This window comes from Hyla sarda, chromosome 9, assembly GCF_029499605.1.
Source record: "Hyla sarda isolate aHylSar1 chromosome 9, aHylSar1.hap1, whole genome shotgun sequence".
Lineage (NCBI taxonomy): Eukaryota > Metazoa > Chordata > Amphibia > Anura > Hylidae > Hyla > Hyla sarda.
The window spans coordinates 104,506,228-104,529,569 of NC_079197.1; the positions used below are offsets into that span (position 1 = coordinate 104,506,228).

General features: G+C 42.4%; 1 protein-coding gene and 1 long non-coding RNA gene across 24 annotated transcripts in view; one reads left to right on the forward strand and one right to left on the reverse strand.

Annotated features, from left to right (window-relative positions):
• LOC130290322 (A-kinase anchor protein 17B-like) overlaps window positions 1-23,342 on the reverse strand; it is a 101,545-nt gene that overhangs the window by 2,504 nt on the left and 75,699 nt on the right. For all 23 annotated transcript variants that reach the window (XM_056537783.1, XM_056537773.1, XM_056537795.1 and 20 more), the window contains 3 exons: window positions 18,904-19,670; window positions 12,594-12,718; window positions 1,071-1,296 (listed from right to left, as the gene is read on the reverse strand). In XM_056537783.1, coding sequence (XP_056393758.1) covers window positions 1,071-1,296; window positions 12,594-12,718; window positions 18,904-19,656 — 1,104 coding nt within the window. In that variant the 5' untranslated portion in view covers window positions 19,657-19,670. The remainder of the gene's footprint in view (window positions 1-1,070; window positions 1,297-12,593; window positions 12,719-18,903; window positions 19,671-23,342) is intronic.
• Window positions 813-5,730, forward strand: LOC130290326 (uncharacterized). Its single transcript, XR_008847568.1, has 3 exons — window positions 813-975; window positions 4,982-5,067; window positions 5,197-5,730. It is a non-coding gene; the product is annotated as an uncharacterized LOC130290326 (long non-coding RNA).

Sequence of the window (23,342 nt, forward strand, 5' to 3'; positions counted from 1 at the left end):
CTGAGGACAAGCAGGGCTCTGTACACTGAGGACAAGCAGGGCTCTGTACACTGAGAACAAGCAGGATACTGTGTACTGAGGACAAGCAGGGCTCTGTACACTGAGGACAAGCAGGGCTCTGTACACTGAGCACAAGCAGAATACTGTGTACTTAAGACAAGCAGGGCTCTTTGCACTGAGGACAAGCAGGGCTCTGTACAATGAGGACAAGCAGGGCTCTGTACACTGAGGACAAGCAGGGCTCTGTACACTGAGAACAAGCAGGATACTGTGTACTGAGGACAAGCAGGGCTCCGTACACTGAGGACAAGCAGGATACTGTGTACTGAGGACAAGCAGGGCTCTGTGCACTAAGGCTCTATGACACACCCCCGGCTCACACAGCAGGATGATTGACAAGCCAGGAGCCTGCACAGATCCCTGCTTGTCCTGCCCTCACTTCCTGTATTTGGTCTCCTCATAGAGACACACAGTTTTTGCTAACGACAGGTACACTTAAATACAAAACCTTGGTTTAAAGAACAGGTAATTTTCTTACAATATATTCCCTTTAAGGACTATAATTTATCACACTCAACCCTAAAATGTAAAGCATTTTTTTTATTAAAATGTATTCATCTGTCAAAGTTTAGATTAATTGGGGCCATGTGCTTCTCCCTGCTATATCAAATGTTTGCAGATGTTTACTATTTCCAGCTGTAAGTAAGAAATAGACAGATTTTTTTTTACAGTTACAAAAAAATACAATGTGTGAACATAACCTTAAGACGGCATTCACAGATGCAGTTTTGGAGCATGTTTTGTCTTTTGTTTTTAGCACAAGCAGGAGGGGATCCAAAGGAAAGAAATGTGCAGAGAAAATATTTATTCTTCTCAAGTTGTGATTCGAGTGAAGCTAAGCAGGGTCCTGCAATTATCTGCACTGTATTTGGTATTAGTTTCATGCCTGACATCTGATCATATCAGAACTCTAAGGTAAACCACATGATGTGTTTTTCATGACAACCATCTGATTGACATTTTGCTGATAACTGTCACAGGCACCTGCAGAACTCTATGAGAACACTCACATTAACTTTATCCAGGATGGCTGTAAGAAGCTGTATGGACTCAAGTCGCCTGTGAGCAAGGAGCAACTTCCTCTCCTGCCATTCTTGTGTGTCCTCTTCTTCTTCTTCAGGACAAGTCTCCTTCTGCTGCTGCAGCGCCTTCTGCCGTCTCTCTTTCTGCAGTTTCCTTTTCAGCCTGGCCCTTCTTTTCCTTGCTCTTGCCTTTCTTTCCTCAAGTTTTCTTTTTCTAAATAAATAGAGATACATTAGCTTTCATACGAACATACATTTATATTCATACAAACATGCATATTCATAGTATGCATTACTGGCACTACTTACCTCAATTTCAACAATATAGAGGTTGTTCAGGTCAATTATGGTCAAAATGTAACCCCATAAGGACATGGGACACAGCATGTGTACATTTAAGGCATGACTATGAAGCTAGCGCAGGAGCAGGATGATAGCAGCCGGAGACTCACCCATAATGGCAGACATCAGTGATCACGCTAATAAACATAACATAGCAGACACCAGAACTGCTAATTTATGGTCACATCATAGGTCAGAAAAATAATAATAAAAAGCGACCAAAACGTTCTGTCAAAACAATAATGGTACCAACAAAAATTACAGATCATGGCGCAAACCATGAGCTGTCATATAGCCCTGTATACTGAAAAATTAAAAAGTCACAGGGGTCAGAATGGGACAATTTATAACATACTTAGATTTTTTTTTCTAAAGGTTTAACTGTTTTTAAAGGTAAGACAATAATAAAAAATTATGTAAATATTGACCCCCAGAATAAAGAGAACAAGTCAGTTTTACCATAAAGTACACTGCGTAAAAATGAACCCCCTATAAGTTGCAATATTGTGGTTTATTTTCAATAAATGCAAAAATTACCCCAAAACAGCTGTCACGCCCCCTCCCATAGACTTGCATTGAGGGGGCGGGTGTGACATCACATGGGGGCGGAGTCGTGACATCATGATCTTCCGTTCTCGTGGTCGGGATGGTATTAGCCTGAGGGCCTCCAGCGGTTCCGGAAGCCGTTACAGGTGGGTGCCGCATGGTAGAAAGCGGGGGTCCCCAGCGGTGGGACCCCCGCCATCAGACATCTTATCCCCTATCCTTTGGATAGGGGATAAGATGTCTAGTGGTGGAGTACCCCTTTTAAGGAGTTAAACAGGATTTAAAGCAAAAAAAATTAAATGGTGATAATAACAACTTATAACCTATCCACAGGATAAGTGGTAAGTGTTTGATTGGTGGGGTTTCAAATGTTGGGATCCCTAACAATTATGAGGACAAAGACCCAAGGGGCCCCTGTTTAAATTGAGCAGAAGGGGAGCTATGTTTGGTACTGCCAAAGATAGTCAAGATTGTATATACTCTACTGTATGGCCCGGCTGGGCCATCTTCTACATAACCAAGGCTTTGTTTTCATGAGAGAGCTCATTTACATTTTCATTCTCCTGTAATAAAATTAGCTTCCACTAAATTGTTTCACACTGTTTGAGACCACAAAAGCACCATAGTAGTATAATATGTTATCCATGTTTTCAGTCTATGGGACTATAACTAGATATTACTTCATTGCAGAGTTTTTACCAATTAAATGACATATCTGGATGTAGATTAAAGGGGTACCATGCTTTTAAAGATTAATATCCTATTTCTAGATATACCATTAAATGCGTTATACAGGCAAAATTAATTGATGACCTGTGCGCACAATAGGTCCTCAGCATTAGATCAGTGGGATGTTGATGCCATTCAGAGCCACAGCACACACCATACACAGTGAATGAGATGAGAAAGCAGATAGCTGTGTACTTTGCTGCTTTACTGGCTTTGTTTGGTTACTGCAGCTCATCTCCCTTTGAAGTGAATGGTAACTTAGCTGTAGTAACCCAACTTGGCCAATACATAATGTACAGAGCTGTCCACTTCCTGATGTTTCCCTTATATGCTGGTGCCCAGCTCTGGCAAAAAGCTGATCAGTGGGGGTGCTGGATGTTGGCACCCCACCGAAATTGTTGACCTATCTACAGGATAGGTCATCAATAAATTTTGTTTGGAAAACCACTTTAATGTATGAATGGTGATGGTCCAATCACTGGGACACCCACGGATGATAAGAGTAAATTGTTTTGGCTCCTTTAGGTTTTGTAGAGGTAACACACATATAACAGTGTTTATACAATTGGTAAAGCTCAATTCTGATAAAGTTTATTAAGGCACTGTATTTTAGTGTGTTACTTGTGTTGCAGTCTTAGCAGCTTGCACATGGGCAGTTATTCTACCAGTTTAGACCAACCATGTAAAGCAAAATTGTTCAGAAAATGGCTGCCTAAAATATATGAAACACTTTAGCATACATTTAACTAGCTTCTGGAATATTAATAATAAAATGAATACAATGGGATTAACTATTAAAATCAAAGCATAAATATTTTGACCATACATATTGGTGTATTTATCAGGAATGGCAGATGCTATTGGGTCCAGAAACTTAGGATGCCCTTTCCTGCAAATGGATGCATCATTGCAAAAGGACTTTGGTGCATCCAGTGGATGGTATGGGCATGGCAGATAGAGCCCATACCATCCACTGGATGCACCAAAGTCCTTTTGCAATGATGCAAAAGGACTTTGGAAGTTTAACAGAGGGAGAAGAGTTCTTCTGTCAGACCATATAAAACTGCAATAAAATTGTGGGGTGGTTATGTTTTTATGGCAGCTGGGTTCCTAACATTGTCCTCCCAGTTGTAGGCTCTGTTCATATTACATTCAATGCCTATGCTAGTCATAAATGTCAAATTTATCCATAGGACTCCATCCCCCCTCCCCCCCAAAAAACAAACAAACAAAAAAAAACATATTAATGTTATGGGTCCAACTGACTATTAGATATCACTCTTTTGGCCTTCGTTGGGCTGATATTCCTTGGTATTCCTTTTATTTTTGGTGGAATGGAATAGTCAGTTGAGAGGGTGTATGTTGGTATATCCTTTTATGTGACATGGAATACTGTAGTGTGCTCTGCACAAATCTGTACAGAGATATAATAAAAAGAAGAAAGGATGGATCATGACGCAGGACGCGTGAGGACGTGTTGCGGGTTCCCCCCCACCTCTCTCTGCCTTGCCTCTGCCTACCTCCTGGAGAATTCTCGGCCGCTGGAACATTGGACTCAGGGCAGGGAGAGCTGAGCCCCCGATGCTGAGCTGGATTCCATTGAGGGTGCGCTGATGCCAGTGGGAGGAAAAGAGAGCGATGAGAAAGAGTGATGGGGGCTGGCAAGCCCCCATGCGGAAGCTTTACCCATCTGGAAGATGCTGCTGGGAGCCAAGTCCCTCAACGTCTGTTCCCCCCTCCGTGATGAGAGCTGAATGGTATGACCCGTGAGGGTTTTGGCTGAGAGGGGTCATGTGTGGGAACAATGTGACCCTCAGGCCGGTGTCCCCACACACTGGGACGCAGGGAGAAGAGAGCCTCGGGAAAACTGTTAGGGTTGGTCTATGCTTGTCTGAGGGAACTGTGAGTAACTAATGAACTGTGAAGGAATTGTGATCGTTTCAAGACTGTGTGAGAACTTTATTTCACCTTCTGTGAAGGATGGAGGTAACGGGCCCAATGAGGGAAAACAATGAACCTGCAATTAAATGTTAGTGGACGTTCTGCCTATAGGAGCGGCAGCGGGCCTCCGTGGGGGCACCACTGCTTCTATATAATTCGGGGGGGGGGGTATTGTGGTATTCCCCACTTCCCCCCCTTCATTTTCCCCTTTGGTGGAGACCCCCCTGTGAGAGAGGTGGGCCTCTATGGAAGTGATGGGGATTAAACTCTATGTTGATATTGAACAGTCACAGAATAGGCTGACCCTAAAAATACCTATGTTCCCTTGCTTTCTCCTATAGACCCTGGCTATGGAGTATTGCCTCAATAAATTACAGAAGAAACTGAGAACCCTTAAGAGCCTGCTTGGAGTAAAACCCATGAAACTGTGAGTGATATACAACGCCCTGTGGGTAACGCCCTGATATACATATGATGCTTATTTCTTTGATACTGATCCCCAGTCCCAGTGTGAGAGTATTTAATAACTGGAGGTATGTGTCCTTTACTCACATAGGTGAATGACAAAAAAAGCAGAGACGGTACTTCAGGTAAAATGCCACCAAAAAAACAGTACCAGAGACGCTCTGGGGGAAATAGCCCACCAAAGGTACCCCCGCCAACGTCATCAGACAAGATTGAGAAATCTCTGAAGACCACTCCAGTTGCTGCTAAGACCCGCAGCAATAAAGTAAATTCACCAGGGTCAAATATGTTGGAAGGATCACGCTTCTCGGTCCTGGCTGAGGTGGATGATGCGGGAGAGTTGAATAAAAGAGGGGGAGTGGTGGACCAGGATGGTAGCTCTGAAGTTCTGACTAACATACGTAAAGAAGTGCAGCATTGTAATACCTCCATAAATAATCTCACAATGCAAGTGGGCTCACTATCCACCAAGGTAATGATAGTCCAGGACGAAGTTAATAAAATCAGAGATCGGACTCTACAAATGGAAAAAATAATGCAAGGGATTGAAAAGGCCAAATATGCTCTGAGGGAAGAAACTAAATCATCAAAAAGAGAAATAGATACTTTGAAAGCTAAAATTATAAATCTTGAAGGTCGCGCAAGACGAAACAATGTGAGACTGGTGGGGCTCCCAGAGACTCCTGATGGGGAAGACATGAAAGCTGTCTGTATCAAATGGATTACAGAGACTGGATTAGAGGGTTGTTCGGGGATGTTTGCCCAAGAACGTGCACACAGGGTCCCTTTTAAATATTCACCGCCGGGCAGACCCCCCGAACTGTTCTAATGAAATTTTTAAGTTCCTACGATCGGGACTGGTTATTGCATAGAGCGAGGGAGCTGGGCCACATTTCTTCGAATGGTTCAAAAATGATGTGCTTTTTCGGACTTTTCCAGGTTAACCCAGATTCAGAGAGCATCTAACAAGGAGGTTTCAAAGAAATTAGTAGACCCTAAAATCTCCACACCGATTTTTCCGGCAAAAATGAGAATCTCATATTAGGGAAAAACATTTTTTTTTTTGAGACTCAGCGGAAGTACGAGACTGGTTAGAAAGAGAGGGTATTTGAAAACTAGGGGTTTGGAGGTGGTGGTGGGGGGAGGGACAAAATGATATGGTTAGAGATCTACCAAATGTTTGGTGGTTCAGTAAGGGATGGGGGGGGGGGGTTGGGGGAAAGGACACTCCTCTGGGGGATATTTTGTTTTTTTTACAGCTATGATAAATCTTAAAGTTGTGGTCTGGAATGTGAGGGTAATGGGGGAGGATACAAAAAGGATGGCAATCTTTATTAGAATAAGTGAATTCTTACCTGCAATTATATGTCTTATTGAATCTTACGTGACATCTGACGTGGTTCCGAGAATGGTAAGAAACTGGTTTAAAATTACGGTACACTCTTTTTTTCCAGATAGTCCTCAGGGATTTCCATATATATTCATAAAAGTTTTGCTTTTCAAATTCTAGTACAACGTATAGACTCAAGTGGAAGATTTATATTTTTGGCAAGCTAGGAGTTATAATACAGAATTTGTACTGGCATTCTGTTATATACCTCCCCCATTCAGCCTGGTTCCTTTATTGTCACTGATTGAATTCCTAAAAGGGAAAGATGAATTACTGCTATTCATTTTTGGAGATTTTAATTATGTTATGAATAACTATACAGACAGAGGGAGAGTGGATGGAAGTATAGCAACTAATATTAAGAACACTTGAACACCGCCGTCAAAGTTTGTTTCAGAACTGGGGTGCATGGATGCGTGGCGACAATTGTACCCCGAGAGAAAAGTGTATTCCTGCTATTCTGCATCATACTCAGTGGCATCATGCATTGACCTGCTCCTTTGTAACCGAGATTGCGGATGGTTAAAAATTTAAATATCACCCAAGGTCCATTTCGGATCATTGTATGTTAGTAGCGGATATAGGCCTCCCGGGGGGAAGATGTATGGACACCTCAACCTTCAAATTAACCCACACTGGTTAAATATTATTGAAAAATAAGGCTGAAATAAACTTTCAGTTTCAGGAATTTTGGGCGATAAAGTATAATACAGCCTCAGTACAAGTAGTCTGGGGCACATTAAAGGCCTACCTAAGGGGAATCATTTCAAAAGAAATTATGTTCAAGAAGAAAGAATTTAATAGGAAAGAAAGGGAACTAGAAAACGAGGTACAGTACTAGAAGCTGAGGAGACTATGCTAATGGTACAACTCAACTTAATTTTGATCAAATGAAAGTTAAACAAGACGCTCTGGCTAAATTTCTTACTAATAAGGTGCAACACAAACATTTTTTCTCAGGTAGGCAGTTTGTAGAGGGAGGTAGGCCCGGCAAGCTGCTATCCTCTATCATTAAAGCAGTTGATGGCAGATGGCAGAATTGCTTCTGAAAGTGAAGCAATTCCGAGAGGCCTGATTGAATTTTTTACTAATCTTTATTTTTCCGAAATTGACCCATTGGAGGAAAAGATTAAAGAATATCTCAATAACGTATCCCTTCCACGGTTATTGGGAGTATCAATAGATGCTCCAATTACCCTTGAAATGATAAAGAAAGCGTTGAAATTATTATCACGGTCCTCCGCTCCAGGACCCGATGGTCTCCCTTGGGAGGTATATAGAGAATGGAGGAGAGTCTCATACCTATTTTGTTTACAGTATTTAATTAACCCTTTCTTAATGAGTCTCTCTATGTTAGAAGCCCACATAGTCCTAATCCCTAAAAAAAGAGAGTGTGGTTCTGCCACCCTGAGACTGATTTCTTTATTAAACGTTAACGCAAAGATCATGGCTAAAGTTCTGGCCTTTTGAATATCAAAAGTTGTTCAAGAACTGATACATATGGACGAAGTAGGTTTGTACCTGGGAGGATAATAGATGACAGTATACATAGAGTAATGGGTAAATATTCAATTTGATGGCCACTCCCTCCGTTCCATCCTGCCCTTAGATGCCATGAAGGGCTTTGACAGGGTGAAGTGGGGGTTTCTGTGGGAATCATTGAAGAAATTTGGCTTTGGGACAAATGTAATTAAATGGATTAAAATGCTGTACAATAATCCAAAGACCAAAATCATAATTAATGGAGGACTGTCTGTTTTTTTTCTCCCTGTCGAGAGAAACTGGACTAGTCTGCCACTATCCCAGGCTGATAGAGTTATAATTCTGAAAATGATTGTTCTACCCCAAGTCTTGTATGAAGTTAGAGCAGCAGTTGAGTGGATCCCAGACAAATGGTTTGGAACAAACTGTTCCGAATGCTGGAGCTGGCGCTGGGAGCTCGTGATGTCATAGTCCCTCCCCCTCACGATGTCACGCCCCGCCCCTCAATGCAAGTCTATAGGAGGGGGTGTGACAGCTGTCACGCCCCCTCCCATAGACTTGCATTGAGGGGGCAGGGTGTGATGTCATGCGGGGGCAGGGCTATGACTTCACAAGCTTCCAGCGCCGGCTCCAGCATTCGGAACAGGTTGTTCCAAACGCTGAGCAGGGGAGTACCCCTTTAAGGGGCTGGTGGCTGTCTTGAATAGATTGGTATGGGGGAGAGGAAGGTGCATATGAAATATTGTCAGCTTACGCTCCCTGAAGGTCAGGGAGGTTGGAGTCTGCCAAACTTCAAGTTTTATTTTTTAGCTGCCAAACTGCAGGAGATAAAAAATTGGGGAAAAAACGGTATTCTGAAAGAGATGTAGTGCATATGAAGATACCCATCAGAATTTTATGGAAGTATTAGAAGCCCAGATTTGTCACGATGCCGGCTGGCAGGAGGTGGATCCTCTGTGCCAGAGAGGGATTGGCGTGGACCGTGCTAGTGGACCGGTTCTAAGTCACTACTGGTTTTCACCAGAGCCCGCCGCAAAGCGGGATGGTCTTGCTGCGGCGGTAGTGACCAGGTCGTATCCACTAGCAACGGCTCAACCTCTCTGGCTGCTGAAGATAGGCGCGGTACAAGGGAGTAGACAGAAGCAAGGTCGGACGTAGCTGAAGGTCGGGGCAGGCAGCAAGGATCGTAGTCAGGGGCAACGGCAGGAGGTCTGGAACACAGGCTAGGAACACACAAAGAAACGCTTTCACTGGCACAATGGCAACAAGATCCGGCGAGGGAGTGAAGGGGAAGTGAGGTATAAATAGGGAGTGCACAGGTGAACACACTAATTGGAACCACTGCGCCAATCAGCGGCGCAGTGGCCCTTTAAATCGCAGAGACCCGGCGCGCGCGCGCCCTAGGGAGCGGGGCCGCGCGCGCCGGGACAGGACAGACGGAGAGCGAGTCAGGTACGGGAGCCGGGATGCGCATCGCGAACGGGCGCCACCCGCATCGCGAATCGCATCCCGGCTGGAGACGGTATCGCAGCGCACCGGGTCAGTGGAGCTGCCCGGAGCGCTGCGGTAGCGAGAGTGAAGCGAGCGCTCCGGGGAGGAGCGGGGACCCGGAGCGCTCGGCGTAACAAGATTGTTCACCCTTCACTAAGGAAATATTCACATATAGAGGTACCGTATATATGAAGATATGGAAGGAAGTTAGGAAGGTTGTTTTCAATTTTCACCATTATGGGATAATAAAAAGGTTAGTAGAATTTAATAGGGGAATAGAAAAAAAAATTAGGAAAACAAAAAAAGGGATAAGATACGTACCACAATTGTACACACAAGGGAAAGTGATCCACTTTGAGGAATTAAAGGGAAGGTTTCAACTAGGGGAAAATACTAAATATAGGTATATGCAGATGCAATATAAACATGCAGATATTTACACGTATTTGGTTTTGAATACACATAACATTTTTCTCACTATGAAAGAGCACAATGATCACCGGATGACATTAAAGGAGTACTATGATTTTAAACAAATGTCACCATAGAATAGGGTATCTAAATACCTTTAAATAGAGGTGTTGTTCTCCAGAATCGGTCCAGCAGTTCTCCCGTTACAGCCCACGGTAATTTTGCTTACTTCCGGGTACTGTACATCTCAAAGTGACGTCAGAATTGACGCTACCCAGCATTCATAGCGCCTATCCCTCTGCTCTCAAGCCCTCTCTCACTGTAGCTCCCCACCCCCCCTAATAATATTCAGCACTACGCGCCTCTCTGCCTTCTCTACACTCAACTTTATGCGTAAGTTGCTTCGTGAATATAACTGATAGTTACGTCGACGTAACTATCAGTTATATTACTGGACGCAAGTAATCAAATGCCCGGTCCGAGGATGCTGCTGAGTGCGCCGGCGAGCGAATCGCAGCATGATAGGAGGGAGGTAAGAGAGGCATTTCCTCAGCCGAGCGAATGCCGGCTGAGGAAACGAGGGGGGTTATGAATATTCAGACGGGGAGGGACCATCTCGGGCTTGTTGGGGCCGGCAGACTACGGGGAGGATTCCAGAAATTATGACGTTTCGTTACAAAGATGGCGACAGACGGCCAGAACATGCGGAACGAACGTCATAGCTCACAGTCAGAGGATGAAGTTCCGGATTACGTGAAAAACAGGGATGCTTGCATGGAAGGTTATAGAGGTAATTTACACTATTGTATAACTTGCTAAATTATTGCTAATGGAAGTTAAATGTTTTGCTTTAGAGTACGCCTTTAAAACATTTTTATAAACTTTTTATGGGGGAAATAAATCGTGGTTTCCAGCGAACAATTAAGGATAGATGGGAGATGGAAGTGAGCCCTCTTGAAGAAGAGTCCTGGGAAAAAATACTCAAAAATGTAAAAACTTGTTCACCTAATAAAAAGTTTCAACAATTACAACTTCTTTCTTGTTTAAGGTAAAAATAAGATCAGACTCGGCATGTCCCAAATTTGGAGATCGAGAGGCAGACTATATGCACATGATTTGGAGGTGTAGTGTAGTTAATAAATACTGGAGAGAAGTGATGGGTATGGCAATGCACCGGTTAAAAACTGATTGGAATTACTCAATCAGATGGGTTATACGGGAAGATATTCCCAGAGAGGTCCGAGACAGAGAACTACTACTGAAATTAAGTATAATTGCTAAATATTTGATTATGTGTAAATGGTTTGACCCAGGTCCCCCCAATGTTGAACAATGGAAGGCCTTTGGAATTAGGATAAAAGAATATAAAGGGTATAGGACTAGAAATCTATCTAATGAAAAAAAGTTTAAAAACATATGGGGCCAATTGTTTTGAATGGTATTGAGGTTTTTTGTTTTTTTTCCCTCTCCAGAGGAGGGGGTGGATAGAAGGGCAAATATGTTGTATTTGTGATATGGTGGAAGTTTTTATACTGTGAATGTATATTTTCAGGAAAAAAAAAAGAAGAAAGGATATATATATATATATATATATATATATATATGTATATATTATATATTCTTTCTCCTTTTTATACAGTGGGATATGTCTCTGCTTTCTATCAGAATTACACATTGGGAAGTATATATCTGATGTAGGCTCTGAACATGATACGATCAGCCTCCCACTAAAAGAATTTGGCCCTGATTTTCTAAGAGTGAAGTGTTGTTTTCTTTGTGGGTTTTAATACCCTACAAGTATTTTCTATAGTGTTAACAAAAGTTTCCCAACTTTGTGCCCTTGTTCCTACGTTTTGCTTTTTTTTTTTACAGGTGCTCTAACTCAAATCCACCCCATTTTCTGTGAAAATATGTTGGGATAATTGGAAAATGTCAGGAATTCGCCCCCTATTTTGGTGACCATGACCCTTTTCCCAGCGGTCACGCCCCTTTTTTTGGGTTCTCTAGGTAAAATGGCGAGTTGGTTGGCAGTTTAGAATTTTGGCTGAAAATATGGCACAATTTGTGGCACAATGCGACACATTTTGGTGCACAACCCGACTAAACAGGTCGGGTATATAATAGTAAACCAGGGCCAATAATGCTACACTTTCAAAGTGTTGTAAGTTATCAAAGGATTTAGGGAAAGAAAAGAAAAGTTACTCAAGGATCAATAAAATTTAAAGCATTGCTATAATTATAGAAAAACTTTTGACACGTCATGCAGATATTTTAACAGTTTTGATTGGTCAGGGTCTCAGTGCTGAGACCAACTCTGATCACTAGATACAGCAGGGTGAAGCCATAACAATTCTTAAAATAAAAAAAAGGTAAACAGTAAATTAGATGTAGCCCAAACGTCTGCAGAAACCAATACTACACATCTTACAAAAAAAAACAAGCTACATGAATGCACATTTTTCCCCCCATAAAATGTGCTAAAATAAATTATGTGTACAATAAAATGGTAATTAAATCTACAACGTGTCCTGCAAAAAACAAGTCCTTTATTCAGCTCGATCATGAAGTTTCGAACAGAAGAAAGGACAAAGTTTTTCTATGCCCTGTGATATCCAAATAATATACAATAGATGTTTCCACTGACTGTAATATTTTTGATGGCACAGAAAGTAATTTTTTGACTACATGAATACATTTACCAGAAATGTCCCCACCTTTCAGCCTCCTCCATTTCTTTCTCTTGTTTCCGCTGCTGCTCTAGCTCTTGTAGTTTGAGACGGTCAGCAGACCTCTTGTTTATGGCCTCTTCTCCAAAGTGATTGGTTTCGTCAACAGATATCTGATTAAATAAATTTGAAGATAATAAAAAATGTTATTAGAATTATCTCCTGCCTAAATCAACTGGTGCCAGAAAGTTAAACAGATTTGTAAATTACTTTTATTAAAAAATCTTTATCTTTCCAGTAGCAGCTTTATCTTTTTAGCAGCTGTATGCTACAGAGGAAATTCTTTTCGTTTTGAATTTCCTTTGTGTCTTTTCCACAGTGCTCTCTGCTGACACCTCTGTCCATATCAGGAACTGTCCAGAGCAGGAGTAAATCCCCATAGCAAACCTCTTCTGCTCTGAACAGTTCCTGACATGGGCAGAGGTGTCAGCAGAGAGCACTGTGGACAACACAAAAAATAAATTTAAAAAGAAAAGAATTTCCTCTGTAGCATACAGTTGCTAAAAAGGAACTGGAAGGGTAAAGATTTTTTAATAGAAGTAATTTACAAATCTGTTTAACTTTCTGGCACCAGTTCATAAAAAAAAAAAGTTTTCCACCGGAGTACCCCTTTAAGATTTTTAGAACAAAACGGAACAGACTCTAATACATTTTTAGCTTATCTTGAACCTAAATGGATGGATTAGGTAATTATTATAGCATTAAGTAACATATCAATCCTGTATTTCTGTATACTACGGCATAACAATTAAAATGTAAAAATATGATGCAAGCCTCATTTTGTGTAAGAGGTGTACATAATGGGCTTTCAAGGGGTTATCCAGGAAAAAACATTTTTATATATCAACTGGCTCCAGAAAGTTAAACAGATTTGTAAATTACTTCTATTAAAAAACCTTAATCCTTTCAGTACTTATGAGCTGATGAAGTTGAGTTGTTCTTTTCTGTCTAAGTGCTCTCTGATGACACATGTCTCGGGAACCGCCCAGTTTAGAAGCAAATCCCCATAGCAAACCTCTTCTACTCTTCTGAGACTGTGCAATTCCTGATAATTATTGAAAGGATTAAGATTTTTTAATAGAAGTAATTTACAAATCTGTTTAACTTTCTGGAGCCAGTTGATATAAAAAAAAAGTTTTTCCTGTAATACCCCTTTAAATAGAAAAACTGGTGCAACAGCCAAAGTAAAAATATAATGTGAGCCTTGTTTTGTGTAAGAGGTGTTCATAATGGGCTTTAAATAGAAAAACTGGTGCATGAGCCTATAGTAACTAAGTGTTTTTTTTGTTTCATATTTTTATTTTAAAGAGATCTGACTGATTGTTATGAACACCTCCTTTAACCCCTTAACCCCTTCAGGACGGAGCCCATTTTGGCCTTAAGGACCGGAGCGTTTTTTGCACATCTGACCACTGTCACTTTAAACATTAATAACTCTGGAATGCTTTTAGTTATCATTCTGATTCCGAGATTGTTTTTTCGTGACATATTCTACTTTAACATAGTGGTAAATTTTTATCGATACTTGCATCCTTTTTTGGTGAAAAATCCGTAAATTTGATGAAAAATTTGAAAATTTCGCATTTTTCTAACTTTGAAGCTTTCTGCTTGTAAGGAAAATGGATATTACGAATACATTTTTTTTTGGTTCACATATACAATATGTCTACTTTATATTTGCATCATAAAATTGATGAGTTTTTACTTTTGGAAGACACCAGAGGGCTTCAACGGTCAGCAGCAATTTTCCGATTTTTCACAAAATTTTCAAACTCAGTATTTTTCAGGGACCAGTTCAGGTTTGAAGTGGATTTTAAGGGTCTTCATATTAGAAATACCCCATAAATGACCCCATTATAAAAACTACACCCCCCAAAGTATTCAAAATGACAGTCAGCGTTTTAACCCTTTAGGTGTTTCACACGAATAGCAGCAAAGTGAAGGAGAAAATTCACAATCTTCATTTTTTACACTCGCATGTTCTTGTAGACCCAATTTTTGAATTTTTACAAGGGGTAAAAGGACAAAATTTTTACTTGTATTTGTAGCCCAATTTCTCTCAAGTAAGCACATACCTCATATGTCTATGTAAAGTGTTCGGCGGGCGCAGTAGAGGGCTCAGAAGGGAAGGAGCGACAAGGGGATTTTGGAGAGTACGTTTTTCTGAAATGGTTTTTGGGGGGCATGTTACCTTTAGGAAGCCCTTATGGTGCCAGAACAGCAAAAAAAAACCCACATGGCATACCATTTTGGAAACTAGACCCCTCGGGGAATGTAACATGGGATAAAGTGAACCTTAATACCCCACAGGTGTTTCACGACTTTTGCAAATGTAAAAAATAAATAAAAAATTTTGCCTAAAATGCTTGTTTTCCCCCAAAAATTTTATTTTTAAAAAGGGTAATAGCAGAAAATACCCCTAAAAATTTGAAGCCCAATTTCTCCCAATTCAGAAAACACCCCATATGGGGGTGAAAAGTGCTCTGCTGGCGCACTACAGGTCTCAGAAGAGAAGGAGTCACATTTGGCTTTTTGAACGCAAATTTTGCTCTGGGGGCATGCCGCATTTAGGAAGCCCCTATGGTGCCAGGATAGCAAAAAAAAAAACACATGGCATACCATTTTGGAAACTAGACCCCTCGGGGAACGTAACAAGGGGTTAAGTGAACCTTTATACCCCACAGGTGTTTCACGACTTTTGCATATGTAAAAAAAATTTTTTTTTTTTACCTAAAATGCTTGTTTTCCCAAAAATTTTACATTTTTAAAAAGGGTAAAAGCAGAAAATACCCCCCAAAATTTGTAACACAATTTCTCCCGAGTACGGCGATACCCCATATGTGACCCTAAACTCTTGCCTTGAAATACGACAGGGCTCCAAAGTGAGAGCGCCATGCGCATTTGAGGCCTAAATTAGGGATTGCATAGGGGTGGACATAGGGGTATTCTACGCCAGTGATTCCCAAACAGGGTGCCTCCAGCTGTTGCAAAACTCCCAGCATGCCTGGACAGTCAACGGCTGTCCGACAATACTGGGAGTTGTTTTGCAACAGCTGGAGGCTCCGTTCTGGAAACAGTGGTGTACCAGACGTTTTTCATTTTTATTGGGGAGGGGAGGGGGGCTGTGTAGGGGTATGTGTTTATGTAGTGTTTTTTACTTTTTATTTTATTTTTTGTGTTAGTGTAGTGTAGTGTTTTTAGGGTACAGTCACACGGGCGGGGGGCTCACAGTAGTTTCTCGCTGGCAATTTGAGCTGCAGCAGAAAGTTTGCGGCAGCTCAAATTTGCAGCCGGATACTTACTGTAAGCCTCCGCCCATGTGAGTGTACCCTGTACGTTCACATTGGGGGGGGGACATCCAGCTGTTGCATAACTACAACTCCCAGCATGCCCGTTGGCTGTCGGTGACTGCTGAGAGTTGCAGTTTTGCAACAACTGTAGGCACACTGGTTATGTATCACGGAGTTTGTGACCTAACTCAGTGTTTCACAACCAGTGTGCCTCCAGCTGTTGCAAAACTACAACTCCCAGCATGTACGGTGCATGGTGTACGGTGACTGCTGAGAGTTGTAGTTTGCAACAGCTGGAGGCACACCGGTCGTGAAACACTGAGTTAGGTAAAAAAAAATTGCTAAGCAACAGCAGGAGGCTGTCACTCACCTCCAACGATCCAGACGCTGCAGGTCAGTCCCGCCGCCGCAGCTGCTCCTGGGGCCCCGATCCCAACAGGGGCGCCGGGGATCGGGGTCCCCAGCACCGGGGGTCGTCTTCCCGCACCCGCTCACGTCCTCCGGAAGAGGGGCGGAGCGGGTGCGGGAGTGACACCCGCAGCAGGCGCCCTGATTGGTCGGCCGGTAATCCGGCCGACGAATCAGGGCGATCGTGAGGTGGCACCAGTGCCACCTCACCCCTGCAGGCTCTGGCTGTTCGGGGCCATCAGAGACGGCCCCGAACAGCCAGTAATTCCGGGTCACCGGAGACCCGATTGACCCGGAATCGCCGCAGATCGCTGGACTGAATTGTCCAGCGATCTGCGGCGATCGCCGACATGGGGGGGCATAATGACCCCCCTGGGCGATATGCCGGGATGCCTGCTGAACGATTTCAGCAGGCATCCGGCTCCGGTCCCCAACCGGCTAGCGGTGGGGGCCGGAATTCCCACGGGCGTATGGATACGCCCTCGGTCCTTAAGGACTCGGGATTCAGGGCGTATCCATACGCCCTATGTCCTGAAGAGGTTAAGGACCCGGGCTTTTTCCGTTTTTTCATTTTCAATTTTTCCTCCTTAACTTTAAAGAATCATAACTCTTAAAAATTTTCACCTAAAATTCTATATGATGGCTTATTTTTTGCGTCACTAATTCTACTTTGTAATGACATTAGTAATTTTACCCAAAAATCCACGGTGAAACGGGAAAAAAAATCAATGTGCGACAAAATTGATGAAAAAACACTATTTTGTAGGTTTTGAGGGCTTCCGTTTTTACGCAGTACATTTTTCAGCAAAAATGATACCTTATCTTTATTCTGTAGGTCCATACGGTTAAAATGATACCCTACTTGTATAGGTTTGATTTTGTATCACTTCAGAAAAAAATCATGAATACATGCAGGAAAATTTATACGTTTAAAATGTAATCTTTTGACCCCTATAACTTTTTTTATTTTTCTGTGTTCAGGGTGCTACGAGGGCTCATTTTTTGCGCCGTCATCTGAAGTTTTTAGCAGTACCATTTTTGTTCTGATCAGACTTTTTGATCACTTTTTATTGACTTTTTTGTGGTATAAAAAGTGATCAAAAATGCGCTATTTTGGACTTTGGAATTTTTTTGCGCGTACGTCATTGAACGAGCAGTTTAAAAAGCAGTATATTTTTATAATTCGGACATTTCCGCACGCGGCGATACCACATATGTTTATTTTTATTATTATTTACATAATGTTTTTTTTTATTCTTGGAAATGCTGGGTGATTCAAACTTTTATTAGGGGAAGGGATAATTGAAAGGGTTAATGATTTTTTTTACACTTTTCTTATGCAATATTATAGCTCCTATAGGGGCTATAACATTGCATTAACTGATCTTTTACACTGATTGATCCATCTCCATAGGAATGGATCAATCAGTGTTTTCGGCGATTGAATGCTCAAGCCTGGATCTCAGGCTTGAAGCATTCATTCGGCGATCGGACAGCACAGGAGAAGGTAAGAAGACCTCCTCCTGTGCTACAGCTGTTCGGGATGCCGCGATTATACCGCGGCGATCCCGAACAGCTCCCTGAGCTAACCGGCAACTTTCACTTTCATTTTTAGCCGCGATCAGTGCCGCGCGCTATTAGAGGCGGGTCCCGGCTTCACTATGACGACGGGCCCGCCGCGATATGATGCAGGGTCACCGTGTGACTCCGCGTTATATCGCAGGACCAGGACCCAGGACGTACCCATATGTCCTGGGTCCTTAAGAGGTTAAATAAAGTTTTAAAAGGGTATTCCTATCTGAGAATGGCGGCTGCCCGGCATACTCTCGCCTGCTAGGCGCTGCCGAAGGGGATTAGTAAGCAGAAAACAGCCTTAAAGTCATGTGCAAGTTTTGTGCAATTTGAATAACCCTCTTTTTAAAAAGTAATGCAAATTGCATGAAACATCCAGCTCAGCGGTTTCAACTTTCAACCACCTCTAGCAGTTACACGTGGGCTGGAGTGGGGCCGGGGAGCCCTTGATCTCAAAATTGTCCTGGAAGTAGACCTGCATCTTTCCATCCTGTGGATACGTCATGCATTTCCCAGATAGTAATACACCTTTAAAGGGTATTCCGGGCAAAAACATTTTATCCCCTATCCTGCGATCTCCCTGCAGCACTCGCATTCTATGCGGGTGCTGAATCTCCAGTTTCGGAAACCTCCAGGTTTCCGGGACTGGGGACGCGACGTCACGCCATGCCCCCACCATTCATGTCTATGGGAGGGGGCGTGACGGCCGCCACGCCCCCTCCCATAGACATGAATGGAGGGGGCGTGTCGTGTCGTGACATCACGTCCCCAGTCCAGGAAACCCAGAGGTTTACGAAACTGGAGATTCAGCACCCGCATAGAATGCGAGTGCTGCAGGGAGATGGCGGGGGGTCTCAACAGCGGGCCCCCCGCGATCAGACATCTTATCCCCTATCCTTATCCCCTTCCATTTCCAGACAGAGGCCAAAAGGGCCATTTAGCCAGAATGTGTCAATACACAACAAGTAAAATGAAGAATGGAACAGCTTAACAGACCCTTTAAGAGTCTGCTTGCTATATCACCTAACCTTAATATCACATGCCAAAGATTTTCCATCCTCTGAAGTAAACATGAGCTTCATCCCTTGTAGTGTTTGTACTGCATCTATAGCGCTTGACATTTTTTCATACTGAAGGAATGCATCAAAAGGTTGAAAACCACCAGGACCCAACTGGTTTTCATTAATATCCTCTCTATATGGATCAAGCATAGGTATGTCAATGTTTACAATGTTTCCAAATTTTTCAAAAGTGCTTCTCAAAATTTCTTCACTTGGCTTTTCTGTATTCAAATCCAGTGCGAAAAACCATTTGCATGGCAATCCCTCCAAATGAATACAAGGTGGTATGTTATTCTCTGCATTGTCCTCCAAATCTGCTTGTATTTCGTTTAGTAATTTCTTCGTGTTGTCATTGGATGGAAGGTCGACAGGTGCCTCGGTTACTCCCATGAGTAATGGTTGGGGCAGGCAACTGATTGGCAAGCTTTGCCCATTGAGCTTTTCCAAACAATTCTGAGCCAGCTGTTTAGTGTCTGTTTCACCTTCAATTCTAATAAACTCTTTTGTGGTTTTGGAAACCTTGAGAGAACTGAAATGGTTTGGAGCTACCAAATTTTTCAGTTCTTCCAAAATGTCCCTGTTTGATATTGGCCTACATTGTTCTGTTTCTTCTGGAAGTATGATCGAGATGATTAGCTTTGCCTTGGGTTTAAGATAAAGATGGTAAGTTGTGCTTAGCTCCACGGCTTCAGAGTCATCGTATACTGGAGTAACTATCATTGTGTTATTGTGATCTGCATCAAAAACAAAGACAACATATAAGAGGCCATTATACATACACAATAAAGAATTATGCGCATAATTGTATTATGGCTGTATTTTGTATGTATTTACCTCGATATGCTACATCTTCATACAAAGGCATACAATGTTTGTTATGTCAGATTAAGTGTTTGACGAAGCCTTTAAGGCACTATCGTGGTACCTCTATGGCTCTGTCCTAAAGTAGCTGCACAGACTTTATACTAAGGGAGTCATAAAGGCTCCGTGCACTGTTGTTCATGAGCCCTTAGTTACAGATGTGGTCGAAATTGTTTGTACCCTTCCATTAAAGATGAAAGAGTCTGCAATGCCCTCTGAAATAACTTGAAACTCTAATAATGAATAAAAATCAGACATTGATTTTGAATTGTGTCAAAGCATCATTTTGAAAAACAGAATAATTAAACTGTCCACTGTCCTGGACAAAAATGCTGGTCCCCTTAACTTAATATTTTGTTGCACAATCTTTTGAGGCTGTCACTGCAATACAGCAATTTCTGAAACTCTCGGTGAGACTTCTACACTACACTCCAGGTATCTTGGTCCACTCCTCATAAGATTCTGCTCCAGATGTCTCAGCTGTGAAGGTGTCTTCTCCAGACTGCTGGTATCTTGGCCCACTCCTCATAAGATCCTGCTCCAGATGTCTCATGTGTGAAGGTGTCTTCTCCAGACTACAGGTATCTTGGCCCACTCCTTATAAGATACTGCTCCAGCTGTCTCAGGTGTGAAGGGGTCTTCTCCAGACTGCAGGTATCTTGGTCCACTCCTCATAAGATACTGCTCCAGCTGTCTCAGGTGTCTTCTCCAGACTGCAGGTATCTTGGCCCACTCCTCATAAGATGCTGCTCCAGATGTCTCAGGTGTGAAGGTGTCTTCTCCAGACTGCAGGTATCTTGGCCCACTCCTCATATGATACTGCTCCAGCTGTCTCAGGTGTGATGGTGTCTTCTCCAGACTGCAGGTATCTTGGCCCACTCATCTTAAGATACTGCTCCAGCTGTCTCAGGTGTGAAGGTGTCTTCTCCAGACTGCAGGTATCTTGGTCCACTCCTCATAAGATACTGCTCCAGCTGTCTCAGGTGTCTTCTCCAGACTGCAGGTATCTTGGCCCACTCCTCATAAGATGCTGCTCCAGATGTCTCAGGTGTGAAGGTGTCTTCTCCAGACTGCAGGTATCTTGGCCCACTCCTCATATGATACTGCTCCAGCTGTCTCAGGTGTGATGGTGTCTTCTCCAGACTGCAGGTATCTTGGCCCACTCCTCTTAAGATACTGCTCCAGCTGTCTCAGGTGTGAAGGTGTCTTCTCCAGACTGCAGGTATCTTGGTCCACTCCTCATAAGATCCTGCTCCAGCTGTCTCAGGTGTAAAGGTTTCTTCTCCAGACTGCAAGTATCTTGGTCCACTCCTCATAAGATACTGCTCCAGCTGTCTCATGTGTAAAGGTTTCTTCTCCAGACTGCAGGGTTCAGCTCTTTCCACAAGTTTTCAATAGGATTCAGATCAGGGCTCATAGAAGCCACTTCCGAATAATCCAATGATTTGTTCTTAGCCATTCTTGTGTGTTTTAAAGGGGTACTCCACTGCCCTAGTGTTCGGATCATTTTGTTCCGAACGCTGGGTGCAGGATCGACGTCACGGCCACACCCCCTCAATGCAATTCTATGGGAGGGGTGTTGCTACTGCCACACCCCCTCCCAAAGACTGGCATTGAGGGGTGTGGCGGGACATCACAAGGGGCATGGCTATGATGTGATGACCCCTGCAGCCTGCATCCAGCACTCGGAACTAAATGTTCTGAACGATGGGGCAGTGGAGTATTCCTTTAAGCTGTGTCATTTTGGGTCATTATCCTGTTGAAAGACCCATGAAGTGCGAGTGAGACCAAACTTCCTAACACTGAGCAGCATATTTTGCTCTAGAATGCCCTGATAGTTTTGAGATTTCATTGTATCCTGTACAGAATCAAGACACCCTGTGCCAGATACAGCAAAGCAGCCCCCAAACATAACTGAGCCTCCTCTGTGTTTCACAGTAGATACAGTTCTTTTCTTTGGAAGCTTTATTTTTAGCATGTGCAAACATAGAGCTGATGTGAGTTTTGTCTCATCTGTCGAAAGAACATTCTACCAGCAGCCGGGTGGCTTGTCAATATGCATTTTGGCTTCCATGAAGTCCACTGTGGCTCAAACAGCGACTGACGGTGCGATCTGACACTGTCAAATTATTTCCTATCTTTCCTAGCTGTACTTCAATTTTTGTCCAGGCCAGTTTCATTATTTTGTTTTTCAAAATAAATCAGCAGAACCACAATTCAATAGCAATGTCTAAATTTTCTCAGTTAATCTTCAGTAAATTCTTATTTATTATCACTTTTGTCAGTTTCAAGTTATTTCAGGGAGCATTGTGGGTCTTTATCGGAAGGGTACAACAAATTTTTTCCACATCTGCATACAGTTCAATGACATTGCCACACTGTCTGGGGGAGTCTTTATCATGAGTTAAAACAACAAATATTCACACAATGTCTGAGCAAGCTCCAGCTGTTGTGTGAATATTTGCCATTTTTGCTAGCCCCCTCTGAATGGGTGTGACTTAGAGAAGGGGACATGGTTTTGGGCAAAGGGAGGGTGGCCTTCCCATTTGCCATATTTCATGCATTTCACATGCAATTTACTTTATTAGTGTTCATATATTCAGGTTTTTAATTGCAATTATTGAATTCAAAACCAGGAACAGGTCAGAAATGGAGGACACTTATAAAGAAATACTGTGTCTCCTGTTTTCAAATCCACGAAAGGCTTTGTATTCAATAACTGCTATGATAAACCTAAATGTGTGCTTTTACCCCTCTTCACCTCCTAAAAAAAATGGGGGTTAGGCTAAGTTTCCACTTGGTTTTTTTCTGGCAGTTTTTGGAAACTGCCAATGCAGTTTTTGAGCAAAAGCCAGAAATATATTCAAAAGGAATAGGACATATAAAGGAAGGACTTACACTTCTCCTCCCTTTTGGATCCACTTCTGACTTTGGCTCAAAAACTGCAGTGGCAGTATTCCAAAAACTGACGAAAAAAAAAAAAACAAGTGGTAACTTAGCCTAACCCCCCATTAGTTTTTTTTTTTTTACCAGACCATCCCTTTAAGCAAATAATAGCAGGCAGTTGTGTGATAACTGAATCAAATATCGTGCATCTCTTAGTGCTCTCCCCCATTTCCCTGACATTCCAAAACATTACTTTAAAGGGGTACTCCGGTGGAAAAAAATTTTTTTTAAATCAACTGGTGCCAGAAAGTTAAACAGATTTGTAAATTACTTCTATTATCCTTCCAGCACCTATTAGCGGCTGTATACTACTGACACCTCTTTCTGTATCAGGAACTGTCCAAAGCAGCATGTGTTTACTATGGGGATTTGATCCTGTTCTGAACAATTCCTGATACGGATAGAGGTGTCAGCAGAGAGCACAGTGGACAGAAAAAAAAAGAAATCCAAAAAGAAAAGAACTTTGTCTGTAGTATATAGCAGCTGATAAGTACTGGGAGGATAAAGATTTTTTAATAGCAGTAATTTACAAATCTGTTTAACTTTCTGGCACCAGTTGATTAAAAAACAATTAATAATAATTCCACCGAAGTACCCCT